The sequence below is a fragment of the Salvelinus fontinalis genome, chromosome 9 (genome assembly GCF_029448725.1).
Source record: "Salvelinus fontinalis isolate EN_2023a chromosome 9, ASM2944872v1, whole genome shotgun sequence".
Lineage (NCBI taxonomy): Eukaryota > Metazoa > Chordata > Actinopteri > Salmoniformes > Salmonidae > Salvelinus > Salvelinus fontinalis.
In genome coordinates this window covers 13622827-13647688 of record NC_074673.1, presented here as the reverse complement: position 1 = coordinate 13647688, position 24862 = coordinate 13622827, and the positions used below count along the sequence as shown (strand labels likewise).

Here is a 24862-nt window from a genome sequence, read left to right as displayed (position 1 = left end):
AACCTGTCTCCTCCCCTTCATCTCGTGTGTGTGTGTGTGTGTGTGTCTGTGTGCGTGACATCAATAGAGGATCATAGGTTTCACCTGGTCAGTCTATAAATGGAAAGAGCAGGTGTTATGATCACATCTCTGGTTTGTCCTCTACTGTGTCTGTCCTCTGCGTCCTCTACTGTGTCTGTCCTCTGCGTCCTCTACTGTGTCTGTCCTCTACTGTGTCTGTCCTCTGGCTTTCGAATAACAGGTGAAAAGTCGAGCCTTTTCCTCCAGCCTATAGACCTGTCAGTTGGATAAGAGCTGGAAATCAGTTTCAGCTGAAACCTTTGAGGAGATAAGGACTGTTTGGGATGCAGGATGAGAGTAGGCAGCACTGTGTGTGGTGTGGTCATCCTTTCCAGAGGTTATGAACAGGATATGTACTGATTATAACCTGTCACAATGGTTTCATAGGAAGGGGAGTTTGATCGTTTTATCTAGTATGGTTGTTTTATCTCTCGAGGCCATTGTTCTCAGAGTTGTGACGTCGGAGTTGTTTGCTCAAAACCGTCTAGGTATCCATTCTCTGCTCATTTGGACCTGGTCATGAAAAACGCATACAGTACAAACACACACCACCCTTCACTCTCTGGCTGTGAGTTAATGACCTTGTCACCGGTTTGCCACTGAGACCAATACCTTGGGAAAAACAGGTTTGGCCTGTCTCCTGTGCTCAGAGGATTGAAAAATGGAATACCTGGAATGTGTTAGGATGATAGATTACTACGCACCAACTCACCTAGGTCTAGATGTCACCAATACACACAGATTTACAAACTCTCTCTCTCACACACACATCCTCCCTCTGTGTCCCTGGGAAATGTCACATATTGTGATGAATGGCCACAGGCCATTCCCACACCTCTGGATTGATGCCGTTTCTCACCCTCTGTTCTGTCAGTGTCGGGTGATTTAAAGTTGAATTGTGTCAGTGGTTGACACTTGCCGTTTTTTTGCTCAACACAATAGGATGGGTAACCAATGGCATGGGCTGCCTCACTCTTGTCCCCAAAATATTGTGTTTTGGGAAGGGGGTCCGAGTGAAAAAGTTTAAGAACTGACCTAAAGCACGGTTTCTCAAACTCTGTCCTGCCCCCCCTGGGTGCATGTTTTGTTTTTTTGCCCTAGCACCACACAGCTAATTCAAATAACCAATTCAAGCTTTGACTATTTGAATCAGCTGTGTAGTGCTACGGTAGAAACCAAAACGTGCACCCAGGGGGCCCCAGGACAGAGTTTGGGACTGACGTAGAAGACAGCTTATTTGGGCCAAACAGTGTGGTGAACCACTAAGTAATACAGAACTTACAGTAATTGTTTAACTTATTGTAACTTACAGCAAGTAGTCTATGTTTTATGTTACCCTCGAGGTGTCAAAGCCAAGCGCTGCATTGTGGGAAATGTTCTCCCTTACAGCATGTTTCCATAGAGAATGTAACAGGTCTGGCAGGTCTGCTGTAGCTGGTCACTCAAGAGTTGAGGGCTTGGTGTCTGTCTCCCTCCAGTGGTTTCAAGTGTTTTAAAGCTGTTCTACCAATCATTCATTCTTTCTTACCTAGATAGGCAGAAGACAAATTGAGATTGGGAGAAGAAAAATGTTTGTTTCTTTAAAAAATGGACAAACTATCTATTCTATTCCATTTTATTCTTGGATGTCCAATCAAAAGCATATTTTGGCCAATGGGTAAAATAGTGTTAATTGTGTAGATAATCCTATAAGAAAGCCATTGGTCCAAACCTCATGTCTCTTTATTGGAATTTTTACCCTTATAGGATGGCCAGAATTAGGGTGACTAAATCAATGGAGGCCAGATACAGTGCATTCTGAAATTATTCAGACCCCTTGAATCTTTCCACATTTTGTTACATTACAGCCTTATTCTAAAATTGATAAATTAATTTGTTTCCTCAATCTCAATACCCCATAATTACAAAGCGGAAACCGGTTATTTACTTAAGTATTCAGACCCTTTACTCAGTACTTTGTTGAAGGACCTTTAGCAGCTTCGAGTCTTCTTGGGTATGACGCTACAAGCTTGGCACACCTGTATTTGAGGAGTTTCTCCCATTCTTCTCTGCAGAACCTCAAGCTCTATCAGGTTGGATGGGGAGCATCGCTGCACAGCTATTTAAAATCAAATGTTATTTGTCACACGCTCCGAATACAACAGGTGTAGACCTTATAGTGATATGCTTAATTACAAGCCCTTAACTGTTAGCAGATGATGTTACTCCTCAATAACACAGACCCCAAAGCTTGATGTTACTCTTCAATAACACAGACCCCAAAGCAGATCAGGGGGAGGAAAATGGGTTTATTCTTATTCAAAGAGGACGAATCATGCAGGGAGGTAGATGGTAGATATTCATGCTCCCCTGTCCTCAGTGATTCTCTCCCCAGAAAAAATAATAATTTTATATGTCATTTATAACCCACCACCCTAGCCTGTGGCTGACCAATTAGAAGTCCTTGCAGTACAACTGGGCCAATGGCCAAATAAAACGTATCCTGCTCTAAACTCAAACAAATGAAAACATAGCACACGTAGCTTTGAGTTCAGGACTGACATTCCTAACAGATTCTAAACAGATGTTGAAACTGATAAACAACTATTTCCATTGATCGTTAATTCTTGTCCTCTCATCCTATGCGTTGTGTATTTATCTTCGACATATTCTTACACTCCCTAGACCATTTTAAAAAGAAATATACTTGCAATGTATATTTTGAAAACATGAAAAAATCAAATGGCATAAAATCATTCACATTAAACACCTTGCATTTCTATAAAACACAAAGGGAATATTTTACTTGCTGTTACAATAAGAAATATATTTCTAACAAAGTTATAGAAAATAAGTATTAACAGGTGTAATGATGTCCCTACCACATCCTGTATTAGAAGGAAACTCGCACACAAAATTATTGTCAAGACAATAATATTCAATCGTCTTATTGGCAAGGTATCCATTCACCAAGTCTTTTAAGTGATCATCTCTTCCACACTGGCATCAGTCCCACATAGATAACTGTTAGAAATTATGTTCTGACATTCTGCCAATAGTGAGGAATTCTTCCATTCTAATTTTTCTTCCGTTCCACTAGTTGATAAGGACTTCTCTAATGAACACACAAAAAAGTGAAAGTAGCATATCCTGGTTTCAAGAGAAATTGGTATTTCACATAGATTTCCCTAAGTAAGCATGTCCCGATTTTCATGAAAAAGTTGGGCATTTCACCTAGATATCCCTAATATGACGACTGTGGTGAACAACAAATACAACATAGAAGCTTATCCGGTTCTGATCATCTTACTATGCTTCTTCACACGAGATTGGGCCCCAATTGCTAATCAATCAGTTATTTTATTCTCCAGGCTCCGCTTTGTCATCAAATGGAAAACCCTGCAATGAGTGACATGTATCCATCGTGATTTTCCCTGGACTTTTACTGCTGACCTCATGACAAAAAATTGATAAGGACCTTCCTATTTTGGCCCTAATGTGTCTGTTACATCTTTTAATTTTTTTATTTACCGTCACCCACTGTCCTGGTACTACGTTATGTCCCCCCTCGGGACTTATTCCCCACACCTCTTTTACTTGTCTTTCTGCTTCCCCTACTGCATTAGTTGTATGCAATAGTTAAGCATTGTGTCACTCATAAAGTGAACGTCTGCTTTTCTCAAATCTAACGTGCCTGGTAGTGACATGGGTCAACCTGTGACGAGCTCAAATGGACTCAACCCTGTGGTTTGGTTATGTGTTGCTCGTATACACATAATACCTTAGGCAATGCTTCCGGCCATGCCATCCCTTCTTGAATTGTTCAATGTAGAGTCAAGTTGCAAAATAACATCAAGGCCTAAAATAGGTTGTTCAAATGAGCCTATCCACACCCCTGCATCAATCTTCATTGGACCAATAGAAATTGCTAATGGTTTGTTTGATAACTGTCTCCCACCCACTCCTGTCGCTCTCATCTTCTTGCCCGTGTACTGAGGACTTACAGTTGAAGTCGGAAGTTTACATAGGTTGGACTCATTAACTCGTTTTTCAACCACCACCAATTTCTTGTTTAACAAACTATAGTTTTGGCAGGTTGGTTAGGACATCTACTTTGTGCGTGACACAAGTAATTTTTCCAACAATTGTTTACAGACAAATTATTTCACTTATTATTCACTGTATCACAATTCCAGTGGGTCAGAAGTTTACATACACTAAGTTGACTGTGCCTTTAAACAGCTTGGAAAATACCAGAAAATTATGTCATGGCTTTAGAAGCTTTTGATAGGCTAATTGACATAATTTGAGTCAATTGGAGGTGTACCTGTGGATGTATTTCTAGGCCTACCTTCAAACTCAGTGCCTCTTTGCTTGACATCATGGGAAAATCTAAAGAAATCAGCCCCCAAAAAAACTATTGTAGACCTCCACAAGTCTGGTTCATCCTTGGGAGCAATTTCCAAATGTGTGAAGGTACCACGTTCATCTTTACAAACAATAGTACGCAAGTATGAACACCATGGGACCACGCAGCCGTATTACCGCTCGGGAAGGAGACGCATTCTGTCTCCTAGAGATGAACGTGCTTTGGTGTGAAAAGTGCAAATCAATCCCAGAACAACAGCAAAGGACCTTGTGAAGATGCTGGATGAAACTGGTACAAAAGTATCTATATCCACAGTAAAACGAGTCCTATATCGTCATAACCTGAAAAACCACTCGGCAAGGAAGAAGCCACTGCTCCAAAACCGCCATTAAAAAGCCAGACTATGGTTTGCAACTGGGGACAAAGATCGTACTTTTTGATGAATGTCCTCTGGTCTGATGAAACAAAAATAGAACTGTTTGGCCATGATGACCATCATTATGTTTGTAGGAAAAAGGGGGAGGCTTGCAAGCCGAAGAATACCAAATGCCAAATGTCCTGCATGGTGTTGGGCTGTAAGCACAACCCCCACCTGTGGACATCGGGCCCTCATACCACCCTCATGGAGTCTGTTTCTGACCGTTTGAGCAGACACATGCACATTTGTGGCCTGCTGGAGGTCATTTTGCAGGGCTCTGGCAGTGCTCCTCCTTGCACAAAGGTGGAGGTAGCGGTCCTGCTGCTGGGTTGTTGCCCTCCTACGGCCTCCTCCACGTCTCCTGATGTACTGGCCTGTCTCCTGGTAGCGCCTCCATGCTCTGGACACTACGCTGACAGACACAGCAAACCTTCTTGCCACAGCTCGCATTGATGGGCCATCCTGGATGAACTGCACTACCTGAGCCACTTGTGTGGGTTGTAGACGCCGTCTCATGCTACCACTAGAGTGAAAGCACCGCCAGCATTCAAAAGTGACCAAAACATCAGCCAGGAAGCATAGGAACTGAGAAGTGGTCTGTGGTCACCACCTGCAGAATCACTCCTTTTTTGGGGGTGTCTTGCTAATTGCCTATAATTTCCACCTTTTGTCTATTCCATTTGCACAACAGCATGTGAAATTTATTGTCAATCAGTGTTGCTTCCTAAGTGGACAGTTTGATTTCACAAAAGTGTGATTGACTTGGAGTTACATTGTGTTGTTTAAGTGTTCCCTTTATTTTTTTGAGCAGTGTATGAATTGTAAGTTTGTTAAATCTTAGAAATTGTTGCGTTTTTATATTTTTGTTCAGTGTATACTGAACTTTGTAGAAGCACCTTTGGCATAGTCTCTAAGATCTTTCCACACCTGGGTTGTGTAACATTTGCACATTTATTATTTTAAAAAAATCTTCAAGCTCTGTCAGACAACCATTTTCAGGTCTTGCCATAGATTTGCAAGTAGATTTAAGTAAAAACTGTAACTCAGCCCCTCAAGAACATTCACTGTCTTCTTGGTAAACAACTCCAGTGTAGATGTGGCCTTGTTTTAGGTTATTGGCCTGCTGAAAGGTGATTTCATCTCCCAGTATCTATTGGAAAGCAGACTGAACTAGGTTTGCCTGTGCTTAGCTCTATTCTGTAAAAAAATAAATCCTGAAAAACTCCCTAGTCCTTAATGACTACAAGCATACCCATAACATGATGCAGCCACCACTATGCTTGAAAATATGGAGGGTGGTATTTGGGAGTGTATTGGAATAGCCCCAAACATAACACTTTATATTCAGAACAAAAGTTAATAGCGTTGCAATTTTTGGGGCAGTATGTAGTGCCTTGTTGCATGTTTTGGAATATTTTTATTCACTCAGTCAATTAAGTGGAGTAACTACAATGTTGATTCATCCTCAATTGTCTCCTATCTCAGCCATTAAAATCTGTAACTGTTTTAAAGTGACCATTTGCCTCATGGTGAAATCCTTGAGTGGTTTGCTTCCTCTCCGGCAACTGAGTTAGGAAGGGCGCCAGTATATAAAGCTCTTTAAGGAGCGGGACACTAATCCGGATGCTTATAATAAGTCCCGCTATGCCCTCAGACGAACCATCAAACAGGAAAATATAGGATTAAGATAGAGCCGGTGTAGTAGGATTTAGACGCTCGTCGGATGTGGCAGGGCTTGAAAACTACGGACTACAAAGGGGAAACCAGCCGCGAGCTGCCCAGTGACCCGATCCTACCAGATGAGACAAGCAACACTGAAACATGCATGAGAACACCAGCTATTCTGGACGACTGTGTGATAATGCTATCGGTAGCCGATGTGAGCAAAACCTTCAAACAGGTCAACATTCACAAAGCTGCGAGGCCAGACTGATTGCCAGGACGTGTACATTTTACATTTACGTTTAAGTCATTTAGCAGACGCTCTTATCCAGAGCGACGTGTACATGCGCGGACCAACTGGCAAGTGTCTTTGCTGACATTTTCAACCTCTCCCTGACCGAGTGTTTAATACCTACATGTTTCAAGCAGACCACCATAGTCCCTATGCCCAAGGAAGCGAAGGTAACCTGCCTAAATAATTACTGCCCCATAGCACTCATGTCAGTAGCCATGAAGTGCTTTGAAAGGCAGATCATGGCTCACATCAACAGCATCATCCTGGATACTCTAGACCCACGCCAATTCGCGTACCGCCCCAACAGATCCACATATGATGCAATCTTAATGCCCTTTCCCACCTGGACAAAAGGAACACCTATGTGAGAATGCTGTTCATTGACTACAGCTCAGTGTTCAACACCATATTGCCCACAAAGCTCATCACTAAGCTAAAGACCCTGGGACAACACCTCCCTCTGTCACTGGATCCTGGACTTCCTGACAGGCCGCCCCCAGGTAGTAAGTGTAGGCAACAATACGTCTGGCACGCTGATCCTCAACACTGGGGTCCCACAGGGGTGCGTGTTTAGTCCCCTCCTGTACTCCCTGTTCACCCACAAGACTGTGAGCAAGACAAAGGAGCCAATCGTGGACTACAGGGAAAGGCGGACCAAACAGGCCTCCATTACCATCGACAAGGCTGTAGTGGAGCGGGTCGAGAGTTTCAAGTTCCTTGGTGTCCACATCACCAACAAACTATCATGGTCCAAACACACCAAGACAGTCGTGAAGAGGGCACGACAACACCTTTTCCCCCACGGGAGACTGAAAATATTTGGCATGGGTCTCCAGATCCTGAAAAAGTTCTACAACTGAACCGTTGAGAGCATCCGGTCCGGTTGCATCACCGCCTGGTATGGCAATGCTCGTCATTTGACCACAAGGCGCTACAGAGGGTAGTGCGTACGGCCCAGTACATCACTGGGGCCATCCAGGACCTATATACTAGGCAGTGTCAGAGGAAAGCCCAAAAAATTGTCAAAGGCTCCAGTCACCCAAGTCTCACAGACTGTTCTCTCTGCTACCGCACAGCAAGCGATACCGGAGTGCCAAGTCTAGGACCAAAAGGCTCCTTAACAGCTTCTATGCCCAAGCCATAAAACTGCTGAACAATTAATTACTATTTACATTGACCCCCCCCCCCACTTGTTTTTACACTGCTGCTACTCGCTGTTTGTTTTCTATGCATAGTCACTTTACCTACATAAACAAATGAAGTCAGAGTGTGAATACTTTCTGAAGGCAGTGAAATTTCGTTACCGAAGTGCATTTTCACCCATTCTAGGTAGATGGGTTGGATTTCCTATTCATTCTAGTCTAATTCCCAGGTCTCGTATGACATCCCTGATGCTGGCGTCCCGGGATGGCTACAGTCAGGTAATCAACCTGCTGTTATCTCACGGGGCAGAGGTCAACTCCCAGGATGAAAATGGGTACACGGTAAGAATGCCTACCTGGTGTAATGCCTGTCTCACATAAGCGGACATTTTCTTTTTTTCTTTTATACATCAGCCTTCCCTGCGTCCCAATAATCTCTCCTTTCTCCAAAAGTGTGGACTTGTTGACTTTCCTTGGGACATAGTTGGAAAGCATTTGCAAGCATTTCGCTACACCCGCAATAACATCTGCTAAATATGTGTACGTGACCAATAATATGTTATTTGAAAGAAAATGACTGGTTTAGGAAATATGTTGGAAACTCCCTCCAGCCCATGCTTACAACAATCAAATGCTTTTACATTCTCTTGATTGATTTAACTGTGATTGATAGAAATGATTGGTGACACTGTGGTTATTAATAGTAATTAGGATGCCGCTAGACATTGATGGTAGGTGATGACCTGCTGTGACCTTTGACCCCAGGCCCTGAGTGTGGCGGTGCAGTACGGAAGAGAAGAGGCCGTCCTCAAGCTGCTACAGCTGGGGGCAGACAAGACCCTCAAGACCAAAGCAGAGAAGAGTGCTGCCGACTTGGCCAAGGTCTTCAAACGACCACAGGTAAACACAAGCAGTAATTATATTATTTATACTGAACAAAAAATATAAATTCAACAATTTTAACGATTTTACTCAGTTACAGTTCATATAAGGAAATAAGTCAATTGAAATAAATTCATTATGCCCTAATCTATGGATTTCACATGACTGGGCAGGGGCGCAGCCATGGATGGGCCTGGGAGGGCATAGGCCCACCCACCTGGGAGCCAGGCCCAGCCAATCCCCCACAAAAAAATCTTTATTACAGACAGAAATACTCCTCAGTTTGATTAGCTGTCCGTATGGCTGGTCTCAGACGATCTCGCAGGTAAGGAAGCTGAATGTGGAGGTCCTGGGCCGGCATGGTTACACGTGGTCTGCGGTTAAGAGGGCGGTTGGACGTACTGCCAAATGAACCTTCAATTCTCTGGCAACAGTTCTGGTCGATATTCCTGCAGTCAGCTTGCCAACTGCATTCTCCCTCAAAACTTGAGACATCTGTGCCATTGTGTGACAAAACTACACATTTTAGTGTCCCCAGCACAAGGTGCACCTGTGTAATGATCATGCTGTTTAATATGCCACACCTGTCAGGTGGATGGATTATCTTGGCAAAGGAGAAATACTCACTAACAGGGATGTAAACAAATGTGTGCACAAAATTTGAGAGAAATAAGCTTTTTGTGCGTATGGAACATTTCTGGGATCTCTTATTTCAGCTCATGAAACATGGGGCCAACATGTTGCGTCTATATTTTAGTTCAGTATATATGCTTCAGAATGCTTCTGGCATAGCCACGGTGTTCAATTGACCACATGTAGAACCCCACAGTCACAACTTTGTTTCCCACACAGTTAGCCAAGTATATAACTCTGGCACCTAAATCTGGTGTTTAAACAACCACAGGTACAGTAAAACCAAACACTAACCACAGCCACAAATTTACCACACTCTGAAATGGTAGTCTTGAGGCGCGAGACTAGTGCCATCTTCCCCTTCTCTTGCAAACATTTTATAAATACACGGAGTGTACAAAACATTAGGAATACCTTCCTAATATTGAATTGCACCCCCTTTTGCCCTCAGAACAGCCTCAATTCGTCGGGGCTTGGACTCTACAAGGTGTCTAAAGCGTTCCACAGGGCTGCTGGTCCATGATGACGCCAATGCTTCCCACAGTTGTCTGGATGTCCTTTGGGTGGCTGACCATTCTTGATGCACACAGGAAACTGTTGAGTGTGAAAAACCCAGCAGCACTGCAGTTCTTGACACTCAAACCGGTGTATCTGGCACCTACTACCATACCCCGTTCAAAAGCACTTCAATATTTTCTTTCCCATTCACCCTCTAAATTGCACACATACACAATACTCGATGTCTCAAGGCTTAATAATCCTTCTTTAATCTCTCCTCCCCTTCATCTACACAGGCGGAAGTGGATTTAACAAGTGACATCAATAAGGGATCATAGCTTTCACCTGGATTCCCCTGGTCAGTCTGCCATGGAAAGAGTTTTGTATATCTGGTCTTCTTCCCTCGCAGATTGCCAGGATCCTGGCGTCCCCAGGCAATGCCCTCACCAACGGGCATGTAACCTCCTCGAAGGAGGAGACCCTCTTCAAGTTCTTCAAGAGGGACCACGATCTATCTGCTGACTCCAAGGAGAGGTGAGACCATGGCTAAATCTCAATTCATCTTACTGCTATTCCTTACATCCTATATCCTCTTCTCAACCATAATGGAGGAGGTAAAAGGTCCCTCCCCTCAGGAGTTGTTTTACAATTCGTTTTTAGGAGGTGACGACAGAGGATGCGAGGAATCGAGGTAAGATGAATTGAGAAAAGGCCACAGATCAGTCAGTGGAGGCCAGCAGCCGTGATTGGTATTTGGGGCCCTCTAGTGGACGTAGAGTTAACTGTCCCATGCCATGAGACCGGTTTTTAGACGTAAACAAACATCTAGGGACTAGCTGCTAAATCTGCACCATAATGCTTTAAACATATTTAGTCTTATGTGTTTGACTGTTGAGGATTCTATGTTTTAATTTGGATTGTTTAATCTGTCAATGTTTATCTGTTCTGAAATATTTTAGGCGGCCGACATGGCTACGTGGGGTTGATGTACGCTCTTAAACCTATTTAGCTATTTATTTATTGCTTTTATTTAACCAGGGAAGTTATTGAGAGCATAAGCAAACTGACTGATTTTAAAGGTTGATTTGTTGATCAGTGATTCTGCACAGTTGGACTGCAATGTAGTCAGTCTCAAACGCGCCCATTCACTTTCAAAATAACAACCTTGAACCTCTCCTAGTCTGGCCAAACTGTGTGACATCGAGCTGCTTCTGCACGGACTCAACCTGGAGTACCTCTCTGACATAATGCTAGTAAGTAGTGTACTGCTTAAACACACACAGGAGTACCTCTGACATTATTTGAGTACTGTACCTCATCCTCACTGTGGTTGGACAGTTTTCAGATGTTCATACCTCCCTTTTTTATTTATTTATTTATTTTTTTTTTTACCAGGTAAGTTGACTGAGAACACGTTCTCATTTGCAGCAACGACCTGGGGAATAGTTACAGGAGAGAGGAGGGGGATGAATGAGCCAATTGTAAACTGAGGATTATTAGGTGACCATGATGGTTTGAGGGCCAGATTGGGAATTTAGCCAGGACACCGGGGTTAACACCCCTACTCTTACGATAAGTGCCATGGGATCTTTAATGACCTCAGAGAGTCAGGACACCCATTTAACGTCCCCTCCGAAAGACGGCACCCTATACAGGACAGTGTCCCCAATCACTGCCCTGGGGCATTGGGATATTTTTTAGACCAGAGGAAAGAGTGCCTCCTACTGGCCCTCCAACACCACTTCCAGCAGCATCTGGTCTCCCATCCAGGGACTGACCAGGACCAACCCTGCTTAGCTTCAGAAGCAAGCCAGCAGTGGTATGCAGGGTGGTATGCTGCTGGCTCCCTCATGCCATATCCCAGCATATGGTATTATCAAATACCTGTCCAACCCTACTGCTGGCTTATTGATGTTGAGCAGGCAGGTGTAAAGACTGTGGGTCTGACTCTGGAGTGATTGGGTCAAAACTATAGTGTAGTGTATGAAGCGGCAGGGGTGGATTGATATTTTCATCATTAGATCGAAAAGACATACACAACACAAACACATACTGTAATCTGTTACCGGTATAAAAAAAAAAAAAACACTTACCGGTAGCTACACAAATGCAGATTGTAAATTATTGTACAATATCTGTTCAGGGTGTGGGCTGGTTTGCAAGTTGTCAGATCGTTAAAGTAGTTTTTCTTCTCTCCGCAGGAAAATGACATCACTTGGAGCTACCTGGTAACCATGGAGAAGGATGACCTGGAGAAGGTATGAAAGACCTCTTTATGTCAGTCTGTCTGGCAGCAGGTTTCCAGGTTTTTCAGAAATCTATATGGTTCCTGGAATCAGTAGAGAATTAGCATGGCGGGAATCCTCCAACTGGAAATGCTCCTACCAGGATTTCTGAAAAACCTGGGAACTTTGGGAACGTTTTGGGAATTTTGCAACCTGAGTTACCAGTATGTTGCCTAGTTATTAATGTTGCGTTCTCCCCCAGATTGGTATCTCCGACCCAGAGGACCAGCAGAAAGTTCTGAGTGCAGTGAAGGAGATGCATCTAGACCGGGTCGACCTGGACACTGTCGACCAGCTGGAGAACATAGACAGCGGGTAACATTAAAGTACAATGAAAAATAAATATTATTTTGAGCAATTCCTTCCAGGTCAAATTGTCAAGCACAATAACATATTTTCTTGACACATTATATATGCAACACAAACACCTACAGACTTACATTACATACTGTACACAGTCCATCCTCCAGTACATCACTGGAAGTCATTCGTCAGACTGACCTAAAGCATCCATCCCCCTGTTATTCTCCCACAGCCTCCAAAAGTCTCCCACAGCCTCACCTCCTATATTCTCTCCGAGCTTCTGAGAGCAGAGTCCTAATGGTTTATGAAATGGGGCCGTAATGATTTGTAAGGTGAGAGGAGATGGAATGAAATCCCCTCTTTCACCCCCCACCTTCTCTCTGTGACTGATGATAGGATAGCTCTCAGGCCAAGCGGTACTGTAGTGTCAGGGCCAGGGGTACAGGGGTACTTTTACTGAGCCTTTAAATCCCCCAGGAGTAAATCCTCTGATGATGGCCACACTGTAAACATTAAAGCACTAGATTACCACGTCCCTTATGCTTTATGCTCATCCCAGGACCTAGTGGCCATGTTCTAGTTGGCCTGGGATGTTGGATGTTCTAGTTGGCCTGGGATGTTGGATGTTCTAGTTGACCTGGGATGTTAGATGGTCATGTTCTAGATGGCCTGGGATGTTAAATGGCCATGTTCTAGTTGGCCTGGGATGTTAGATGGCCATGTTCTAGTTGACCTGGGATGTTAGATGTTCTAGTTGACCTGGGATGTTAGATGACCTGGGATGTTAGATGGTCATGTTCTAGATGGCCTGGGATGTTAGATGGTCATGTTCTAGATGGCCTGGGATGTTAAATGGCCATGTTCTAGTTGGCCTGGGATGTTAGATGGCCATGTTCTAGTTGACCTGGGATGTTAGATGGCCATGTTCTAGTTGGCCTGGGATGTTAGATGGTCATGTTCTAGATGGCCTGGGATGTTAGATGGCCATGTTCTAGTTGACCTGGGATGTTAGATGGTCATGTTCTAGTTGGCCTGGGATGTTAGATGGTCATGTTCTAGATGGCCTGGGATGTTAGATGGCCATGTTCTAGTTGGCCTGGGATGTTGGATGTTCTAGTTGGCCTGGGATGTTGGATGTTCTAGTTGGCCTGGGATGTTAGATGTTCTAGTTGACCTGGGATGTTAGATGGTCATGTTCTAGATGGCCTGGGATGTTAGATGGCCATGTTCTAGTTGGCCTGGGATGTTAGATGGCCATGTTCTAGTTGGCCTGGGATGTTAGATGGCCATGTTCTAGTTGGCCTGGGATGTTAGATGGTCATGTTCTAGATGGCCTGGGATGTTAGATGGCCATGTTCTAGTTGGCCTGGGATGTTAGATGGCCATGTTCTAGTTGGCCTGGGATGTTAGATGGCCATGTTCTAGTTGGCCTGGGATGTTAGATGGCCATGTTCTAGTTGGCCTGGGATGTTAGATGGCCATGTTCTAGTTGGCCTGGGATGTTAGATGGACATGTTCTAGATGGCCTGGGATGTTAGATGGCCATGTTCTAGATGGCCTGGGATGTTAGATGGCCTGGGATGTTAGATGGCCTGGGATGTTAGATGGCCATGTTCTAGTTGGCCTGGGATGTTAGATGGCCTGGGATGTTAGATGGCCTGGGATGTTAGATGGCCATGTTCTAGTTGGCCTGGGATATTAGATGGCCATGTTCTAGATGGCCTGAGATGTTAGATGGCCATGTTCTAGTTGGCCTGGGATGTTAGATGGCCATGTTCTAGTTGGCCTGGGATGTTAGATGGCCATGTTCTAGTTGGCCTGGGATGTTAGATGGCCATGTTCTAGTTGGCCTGGGATGTTAGATGGCCATGTTCTAGTTGGCCTGGGATGTTAGATGGCCATGTTCTAGATGGCCTGGGATGTTAGATGGCCATGTTCTAGATGGCCTGGGATGTTAGATGGCCATGTTCTAGTTGGCCTGGGATATTAGATGGCCATGTTCTAGTTGGCCTGGGATGTTAGATGGCCTGGGATGTTAGATGGCCTGGGATGTTAGATGGCCTGGGATGTTAAATGGCCATGTTCTAGTTGGCCTGGGATGTTAGATGGATTTTCACCTGTAGTACATGACTAATGGACTGACAGACAGATGGGTGGACAGGGGGGATCTTCACACCGGGGGACAACTGACACGGACATACTTGCGACTGGGCAGACACAGTTAAATCAACTGACCTCTACACAACAGACAAATTAACAGACATAAGACTGTGTGTGGCCAATGGCCAGGATTTCCTCTCATAACTCAAAACTAGATAAAAAAAACGTTTTACATCCAAATGATTTGTACATCGTATTCATCGCGGCCCGATCTTTAAATGTGTTTTGTTGCTGCGATTGTTCCGCTGCCCTGTGTGTGTTGATGGGTTGTTTTATCGTAATGGTACATTTCCCTGCATGTGTAGCAGCCGTTTTGTGATGCTCACACTCTGTCAGCGGGCGTGTAAACAGTGTCAGTCAGACTGGAGTTACTATCTCCTTCTAGAGGCTCGGGACCTGGGACTACAGCTCTGTTAGTTTATCTAGCACACCCAAGACTGATAGTACAGGATAGAGAGGAGCAGAGGAGAGGGGGAGATGTCTGTCTGTTGTAGGTGACCTCTGTCTCTCCCTCCCTCCTGGTCTAGGTGAGACATATAGGGGGTATACTTGAGATGGGCAGGAATGTGGACTGACATGGGTTGTGCTGTTCACCCACTTACACTGACAATCACACATAAACACACTTGGGTTGAGGTACAAAGAGACTTATCAACTAGGCATGGTCACGGTTAATCGAATATCCGGATGTTTGGCCTATTTTAACAATGAAAAGGCTGTCTAAATTAAATTATCCTTGTGACATTTCTACCTACAAGGATATACCATGACATTTGAAATTCTTAATTTAGTAAAACAAAAATCTTTTCAATGTAGTTTTTCTAACGGTGCATTGAGTTACTGCCCTCCAGGCTGCCCTGGCATCGGTATGCTGTTTCCCCCTCTTCAAATAGCAATTAAAGGCACTCCGCAAATGGAGTTTCCACAATACCTGAAATGTATCAATGCAAAACACTCACCAGAAAAGCTATTTGTAACAGAATCAGTTCTATCATTGCCAAAATCTGACTTTTCCTTCGCTGTTGCTGACAACTTACTGAAGAAAAGCACCCTGTCCTCTGTTGACCTCTGCCATGTACATTTCAGCATTGTAATTGGTCAAGAGTTGACTATCCAGATAGCCGAAAAATGTAATTATTGGGGCCGCAGGTAGCCTAGTGGTTAGAGCGTTGGACTAGTAATCGGAAGGTTACAAGATCGAATCCCCGAGCTGACAAGGTTCAAATCTGTCACTCTGCCCCTGAACAAGGCAGTTAACCCACTGTTCCTAGGCCGTCAGTGAAAATAAGAATTTGTTCTTAACTGACTTGCCTAGTTAAATAAAGAAAACATCTAATTAAAACATTTGAAAAATTGTATAATTTAAAATGCCCATCCCTATCATCAACACTGATAGTGGGAAGCACTGTGAAAGTTGTCTAATGGTGTATGTGTGTCCTTATAGAAGTGAGGAGCTGTATAACTTCCTGATCAGTCTGAGGCAGCAGTGCTGCTACTTGACAGAGACAGTACAGGATGTCATCAGCCGCTTCCCCCGCCGAGCCTCTGAGGTGTGTGTGTGTCATTCCCTGTCCCTCTCTGATAATCTAAATGCTCTAGAAAACTGATCCATCAATGCTGTTGTCTGACTGAAAGCAGACAGTATGGTTGTATAACCTACTAAAGCAAATTCCCTTTCAGCCCTGAAAGGAGGGTGCCCCCAATCTCTCTTTGTCTGGTCCTGTTTGTGGTTATATTAAGTGAGTGCGTTTTCAGACACTATAGTACTGATGGATTTTTCTAGAGCGAACCTGTTTCTAGCTCCCCTAACTTACTCTCTCTGTCCTCAGCTGGTGTTGTCCCTGGACCCTAAGAACGAGGCCCAGGCCATCTGTAATGAGCTGGTGGCCCAGACTGGAGACCTGCAGAAAGAGGTCGTCTGCCTCAAGAACCTGCTGCACAAGGTATATCTCACACCTTTTTCTCTGACTGCTGTGTGCGTGTCACTGTCACCCAAGAGCCCCCGCCACTATGTTTCTGCTCCTCTCAGTGGGCCACTCTGAGAGAACAAATTGGAGAACAGTTCGTTTCCTTCGTCTGGTCCTCCATGCCCTTTCACTGCCCTAACCATCTCGCTTTGTTTGGTCCTCCACACCCTTTCACTGCCCTAACCATCTCGCTTTGTTTGGTCCTCCACACCCTTTCACTGCCCTAACCATCTCGCTTTGTTTGGTCCTCCACACCCTTTCACTGCTATAACCATCTCTCTTTGTTTGGTCCTCCATGCCCTTTCACTGCCCTAACCATCTCGCTTTGTTTGGTCCTCCACACCCTTTCACTGCCCTAACCATCTCTCTTTGTCCGGTCCTCCACACCCTTTCACTGCTATAACCATCTCTCTTTGTCCGGTCCTCCACACCCTTTCACTGCTATAACCATCTCTCTTTGTCCGGTCCTCCACACCCTTTCACTGCCATAACCATCTCTCTTTGTCTGGTCCTCCACACCCTTTCACTGCCCTAACCATCTCTCTTTGTCCGGTCCTCCACACCCTTTCACTGCTATAACCATCTCTCTTTGTCCGGTCCTCCACACCCTTTCACTGCTATAACCATCTCTCTTTGTCCGGTCCTCCACACCCTTTCACTGCCATAACCATCTCTCTTTGTCTGGTCCTCCACACCCTTTCACTGCCCTAACCATCTCTCTTTGTCCGGTCCTCCACACCCTTTCACTGCTATAACCATCTCTCTTTGTTTGGTCCTCCATGCCCTTTCACTGCCCTAACCATCTCGCTTTGTTTGGTCCTCCACACCCTTTCACTGCCCTAACCATCTCTCTTTGTCCGGTCCTCCACACCCTTTCACTGCTATAACCATCTCTCTTTGTCCGGTCCTCCACACCCTTTCACTGCTATAACCATCTCTCTTTGTCCGGTCCTCCACACCCTTTCACTGCCATAACCATCTCTCTTTGTCTGGTCCTCCACACCCTTTCACTGCCCTAACCATCTCTCTTTGTCCGGTCCTCCACACCCTTTCACTGCTATAACCATCTCTCTTTGTCCGGTCCTCCACACCCTTTCACTGCCATAACCATCTCTCTTTGTCTGGTCCTCCACACCCTTTCACTGCCCTAACCATCTCTCTTTGTCTGGTCCTCCACACCCTTTCACTGCTATAACCATCTCTTCCCAGGTCCGGTCCTCCACACCCTTTCACTGCTATAACCATCTCTCTTTGTCCGGTCCTCCACACCCTTTCACTGCTATAACCATCTCTCTTTGTCTGGTCCTCCACACCCTTTCACTGCCCTAACCATCTCTCTTTGTCTGGTCCTCCACACCCTTTCACTGCTATAACCATCTCTCTTTGTCTGGTCCTCCACACCCTTTCACTGCTATAACCATCTCTCTTTGTCTGGTCCTCCACACCCTTTCACTGCCCTAACCATCTCTCTTTGTCTGGTCCTCCACACCCTTTCACTGCTATAACCATCTCTCTTTGTCTGGTCCTCCACACCCTTTCACTGCCCTAACCATCTCTCTTTGTCTGGTCCTCCACACCCTTTCACTGCCCTAACCATCTCTCTTTGTCTGGTCCTCCACACCCTTTCACTGCTATAACCATCTCTCTTTGTCTGGTCCTCCACACCCTTTCACTGCCATAACCATCTCTCTTTGTCTGGTCCTCCACACCCTTTCACTGCCCTAACCATCTCTCTTTGTCTGGTCCTCCACACCCTTTCACTGCTATAACCATCTCTCTTTGTCTGGTCCTCCACACCCTTTCACTGCTATAACCATCTCTCTTTGTCTGGTCCTCCACACCCTTTCACTGCTATAACCATCTCTCTTTGTCTGGTCCTCCACACCCTTTCACTGCTATAACCATCTCTCTTTGTCTGGTCCTCCACACCCTTTCACTGCCCTAACCATCTCTCTTTGTCTGGTCCTCCACACCCTTTCACTGCTATAACCATCTCTCTTTGTCTGGTCCTCCACACCCTTTCACTGCTATAACCATCTCTCTTTGTCTGGTCCTCCACGCCCTTTCACTGCCCTAACCATCTCTCTTTGTCTGGTCCTCCACACCCTTTCACTGCCCTAACCATCTCTCTTTGTCTGGTCCTCCACACCCTTTCACTGCCCTAACCATCTCTCTTTGTCTGGTCCTCCACACCCTTTCACTGCCATAACCATCTCTCTTTGTCTGGTCCTCCACACCCTTTCACTGCCCTAACCATCTCTCTTTGTCTGGTCCTCCACACCCTTTCACTGCCCTAACCATCTCTCTTTGTCTGGTCCTCCACACCCTTTCACTGCTATAACCATCTCTCTTTGTCTGGTCCTCCACACCCTTTCACTGCTATAACCATCTCTCTTTGTCTGGTCCTCCACACCCTTTCACTGCCCTAACCATCTCTCTTTGTCTGGTCCTCCACACCCTTTCACTGCTATAACCATCTCTCTTTGTCTGGTCCTCCACACCCTTTCACTGCTATAACCATCTCTCTTTGTCTGGTCCTCCACACCCTTTCACTGCCCTAACCATCTCTCTTTGTCTGGTCCTCCACACCCTTTCACTGCCCTAACCATCTCTCTTTGTCTGGTCCTCCACACCCTTTCACTGCTATAACCATCTCTCTTTGTCTGGTCCTCCACACCCTTTCACTGCCCTAACCATCTCTCTTTGTCTGGTCCTCCACACCCTTTCACTGCTATAACCATCTCTCTTTGTCTGGTCCTCCACACCCTTTCACTGCCATAACCATCTCTCTTTGTCTGGTCCTCCACACCCTTTCACTGCTATAACCATCTCTCTTTGTCTGGTCCTCCACACCCTTTCACTGCTATAACCATCTCTCTTTGTCTGGTCCTCCACACCCTTTCACTGCTATAACCATCTCTCTTTGTCTGGTCCTCCACGCCCTTTCACTGCCCTAACCATCTCTCTTTGTCTGGTCCTCCACACCCTTTCACTGCCCTAACCATCTCTCTTTGTCTGGTCCTCCACACCCTTTCACTGCCCTAACCATCTCTCTTTGTCTGGTCCTCCATGCCCTTTCACTGCCCTAACCATCTCTTCCCAGGTCTGGTCCAAGCTTCCTGCAAACTTGCGTCAACTCCCCTTCTCATCCTCACCATTGCTCATCCAGCGTTTACACACTGTGTGTGTGCGCTGTGTGTAAGATTCTGACAGGGCAAGTCCTCACAGCCTATAACTCAGAGACAGTGTGACAGTGTCCTGTCAGAGTGGAGACGGGGGGTTAGGGTGAGGAAGGAGGGGGGTAGCCCCGGACGCTGTCGGTGTCAGACAGGAATCCGACAACCAACAGAGGCCATTGGCTCAGGGCCCAGGGGGGAAGGCCCTTGCACCCGTTTATCTTATCTGTGGGGGCTCGTCTTGACACCCATCCCCCTACACAGAGCGCAGGTGCACACACACACACACACACAATCTATCTGCCCGGCCAGAAAGTTTGGGGGGGGGGGGGACCATGAATTGTTCCTTGGGTTGGACAATACTGTGTAGAATGGTAGATCTGTGCCATATCTACCTGTCAGGTGCAGCAGGTGGTATACTGTGCAAGTGGTTCTCTTATTCAAACTCTAATTTGCATACTTAAGCAGATCACCTCACCCAGATCGGTTTCATTTTATTCCTAATAAATGATTGATAGGACACAACAGTTTGTGAAGAGTTGTCACATGACAAAACACTGCTCATGGCTACCATCTAGTGTCGAGACGGAAGGTTCTTGTAGGGCAGGGTGTCAAATATACAATCCGACGGTGTCAAATATACAATCCGACGGTGTCAAATATACAATCCGACGGTGTCAAATATACAATCCGACGGTGTCCAATCCGAGGGGGGGAAACAAACTCAATATGACTAAAACCAAATGGAAACAGTGTAGTAACGATAATAGACTTACATTCATACAGTTTCTGGACTGTCCAGCTCACTGATAATCACTGAAATGAAAACTAGACAGTCAGGGAGCATAAAAAAAAGGAGAGAGAAAAAACTATATTTTGAGGGCAAGGAAATATAATAAAATTCAGAGCGGACCTTGTTGAAGACCGAAACTCCCCCCCATGATAATCAGATTAACTTGGGAGTACTATTTTCAAAATGTCACATACTATGACACTTTCTTTTTTTACACTAGTATTTGGACACGTCCATGGTGTGTGCGCATCTCTAGTTTGTGTGTCCTTCGTGCTCTTTCTCACCTCTTACCTTGTGACTTTCTGCTGCTCCTCTTCCTAAGATGGACCCAGCAGGAGATTTCTGCCCACTTCCTCGACCTGGTTCCCACGGCGACTGGAGGAGACGGGTCCTGAAGAGGCTTGCACTGAGCATGCTTGGAGCAGGCCTGCTGTTTGCCCTGTCCAGAGCAAAGAGTGTCAAGGTTTACCTTTAGACTGACAGCTCCTTTATTATCCAATTTACTCTTACTTTGGATAAATTGTCATAGGTTATCAATCAATTAGCTTAATTGTCTTCATTTATATTTCTGTTTGAGTAATTATGCCGAATGAGAATAACTCAAATGCAAAAAAGTTTAGTTTTTGATTGAGGTTCCTTATATTTGTTTTACTTTGTTCTTGTTTTTTATTGAGTTCTTAATTGTTTTAAGCAATTTTGTGGGCTTTTGTAAAATAAAAACTATTTCTTTATCCAGCATTTGTTTTGCATTAAGTTGCTGCACAAGTTAGGACACTAGGGAAATCCATCCCCTACATATTATTCAATATTCAATACTTTATGTAGTTGACTATATGACTAAAACTATTTAGGCTACTAAAAATCTAATCAATTATTTTTGCTCGCATACACAATGCGCATTTAGCAATGTTATTGCGGGTGTAGTGAAATACTTGCATTCCTAGTTCCAACAGTGAAGTAATATCTAGCAATACACATAAATATAAAAGTTAAAGAATGTAATTAAGAAATATATAAATATTAGGTCGAGCAATGTCCAGGGTATGTACAGTACCCGTCAAGTTTGGACACACCTACTCATTCAAGGGTTTTTCTGTATTTTTACAATTTTCTACATGGTAGAGAAAAGTGAAGACATGAAATGACACCTATGGAATCATGTAATAAGAAAAAAAGTGTCAAAATCGGCTCAAATAAGCAAAGGGGGAACTATCTTTCATGAGGACCTCCACAGGAAAGGAAGACCCAGAGTTACCTCTGCTGCAGAGGACAAGTTCATTGGAGTTCCCAGCCTCAGAAATTGCAGCCCAAATAAATGCTTCAGTTCAAGTAACAGACATCTCAACATCAACTGTTCAGAGACTGTGTGAATCAGGCCTTCATGGTCACTGATTGGCTCAAATGCATTAAGAAGGAAAGAAATTCCACAAATGTACTTTTTAACAAGGCACACCTGTTAATTGAAATGCGTTCCAGGGGACTACCTTATGAAGCTGGTTGAGAATGCCAGCAAAGCTGTCAAGGCAAAGGGTGGATACTTTGAAGAACCTAAAACATAAAATATATTTTGTCTTAACTATAATTCTACAATGATAGTCAAAATAAAGTCAAAATAAAGAAAAACCCTTGAATGAGTAGGTGTGCCCAAACTTTTAACTGGTACTGTATGTACACTGAACAAAAATATAAACGCAAATGTAAAGTGTTGGTTGCATGTTTCATGAGCTGAAATTAAAGATCCCAGAAATTTTCCAGACGCACTGAAAGCTTATTTCTCTCTAAGCTTACATCCCTGTTAGTGAGCATTTCTCCTTTGCCAAGAATCTGTCCACCTGACAAGTGTGGCATATTAAACAGCATGATCATTAGACAGGTGCACCTTGTGCTGAGGACAATAAAAGGCAGCTCTAAAATTTGCAGTTTTGTAGCACAAAACAATGCCACAGATGTCTCAAGTTTTGAGGGAGTGTGCAATTGGCATACTGACTGTAGGAATGTCCCCCAGAACTGTTGCCAGAGAATTTAATGTTCATTTCTCTACCATAAGCCGCCTCCAACGTGGTTTTAGAGAATTTGGCCGTACGGCCAACCGGCCTCACAACCGCAGACCACATGTATGGCGTTGTGTGGGCGAGTAGTTTGCTGATGTCAACGTTGTGAACGAGTGCCCCATGGTGGAGGTGGAATTATGGTATGGGCAGGCATAAGCTACGGACAACGAACACAATTGCATTTTAGGGTCTAATGAATTTATTTAAATTGACTGATTTCCTCATGTACTGTAACAGTAAAATTGAAATTGCTGCATGTTACGTTTATATTTTGTTAAGTAGATGGATGGAATGGGATGTATAGACATTATGGACAGTGTGTGGATAGAGTATTTAGTATATCTGTAGAGTACATAGGATAGTTTAATAGGATGGCATTGACTAGAATACAGTATATAAATATGAAATTAATATAACAGTATGTAAACATTAAAGATACCAGGAATTCCATGTCTGTACAGTACATTCGAAAAGTATTCTGACCCCTTGACTTTTTTCACATTTTGTGAAAACACTTGAACCCGATCTAACATCTCTGGAGAGACCTGAAAATAGCTGTGCAGCGACGCTCCCCATCCAACCTGACAGAGCTTGAGAGGATCTGCAGAGAAGAATGGGAGAAACTGCCCAAATACAAGTGTGCCAAGCTTGTAGCGTCATACCCAAGAAGACTCAAGGCTGTAATCGCTGTCAAAGGTGCTTCAACAAAGTACTGAGTAAAGGGTCTGAATACTTATGTAAATATGATATTTCAGTTTTTTATTTTTAATACATTTGGAAAAAAATGTACCTGTTTTTGCTTTGTCATTATGGGGTATAGTGTGTAAATTGATTAGGGGGATAAAAAAAAAAAAAAAAACATTTATAAAAGACTATAATGTAACAAAATGTAGAAAAGGTCAAGGTCTGTATACTTTACGAATGCACTGTATATAGGGTAGCATCCTCTAAGGTACAAGTTTGAGTAACCGGGTGGTAGCCGGCTAGTGACCATGACTAAGTTCAGGGCAGGGTACTGGGTGGAGGTCGGCTAGTGATGGCTATTTAAGAGTCTGATGGCCTTGAGATAGAAGCTGTTTTTCCAGTCCCAGCTTTGCTGTACCTGTTCTGATCTCGCCTGCTGGATGATAGCAGGGTGAACAGGCCGTGGCTCAGGCAGTTGATGTCTTTGATGATCTTTTTGCCTTCCTGTGACTTAGGGTGCTGTAGGTGTCCTGGGGCAGGCAGTGTGTCCCCGGTGATGCATTGGGCAGACCGCACCACCCTCTGGAGAGCCCTGCGGTTGCGGGAGGTGCAGTTGCCGTACCAGGCGGTGATACAGCCCGACAGGATGCTGTCAATGGTGCATACTATATTGAAATGTTCAGATATAAAGTAAAAATTGTGTCTTTGGGAGAATTCTTTTTTTCCCTTAAAGATACTTTTTAGGAGAGATTTTCCATTTCAATTATGTTTATTTTCTAACAGATTTATATTGAGTTCATAAACTTAATTGAAAGATTACTATGGTTAATATTTTGTCTCCAAATAGTGTATAGTCTTAAGCATTATAAAACAGATATTGAAACAACTTGTGGATAATTTTGATATTGAACATTTAACAATTTATATACTAAATAGTTAAGACATTTAATCCATATTGTGGGATTATAATTAGTATTATTAATTCTTACATGTTTATAATGCCTCTATAAACAATGCATCGAATATCATGTGACGCAATTCAGTTGGATCATCCTTTCACTGCAATCTGTAGGACTAGCCTATACTTGCACCTGATGGAGTGGTGTTTAATGCTGAAAAAGCAAGCAATGAAGCCTCAAAGTTTCTTCATAATACTGGTGGCATATTGGTTTCATTAATTTTCCCTCCGTTTTGTTCAATTCTTCCACGAAGATCATGAGAGTGACTCCAATTTGAGCATTAATCTCATCCGGTCAGAAGATCAGACCTCCCGATACAAAGACGAGACGAACATTAAATCGCTTACATAAAACGGAGATCAAAGATAAAGTAAATACAATGTGACAATCGTGCAGATTGAGAAGAGAGTTCAAAAGAATGTGATAATCCCATTTTAAATGCACACATCACCTTTTGTTGCGGCCTTTGAGGTATCTGTGCATTTAACGTCTACAAATATACCTAATATTAACCCTCCTGCTGTGTTCCGGTGGAATTTGACCGAT

The 24862-nt window shown here is 44.1% G+C and overlaps 1 protein-coding gene across 1 annotated transcript in view; it reads left to right on the top strand.

Annotated features, from left to right (window-relative positions):
* Nucleotides 1–21320, top strand: part of asz1 (ankyrin repeat, SAM and basic leucine zipper domain containing 1) — a 30763-nt gene extending 9443 nt beyond the window's left edge. The window contains exons 6-14 of the mRNA XM_055933446.1: nt 8156–8267; nt 8691–8825; nt 10348–10472; nt 11119–11191; nt 12140–12196; nt 12426–12538; nt 16131–16236; nt 16516–16629; nt 20945–21320. Of these exons, the coding sequence (XP_055789421.1) occupies nt 8156–8267; nt 8691–8825; nt 10348–10472; nt 11119–11191; nt 12140–12196; nt 12426–12538; nt 16131–16236; nt 16516–16629; nt 20945–21097 (988 nt within the window). The 3' untranslated portion in view covers nt 21098–21320. The remainder of the gene's footprint in view (nt 1–8155; nt 8268–8690; nt 8826–10347; nt 10473–11118; nt 11192–12139; nt 12197–12425; nt 12539–16130; nt 16237–16515; nt 16630–20944) is intronic.
* Nucleotides 21321–24862: the final 3542 nt, after the last annotated feature.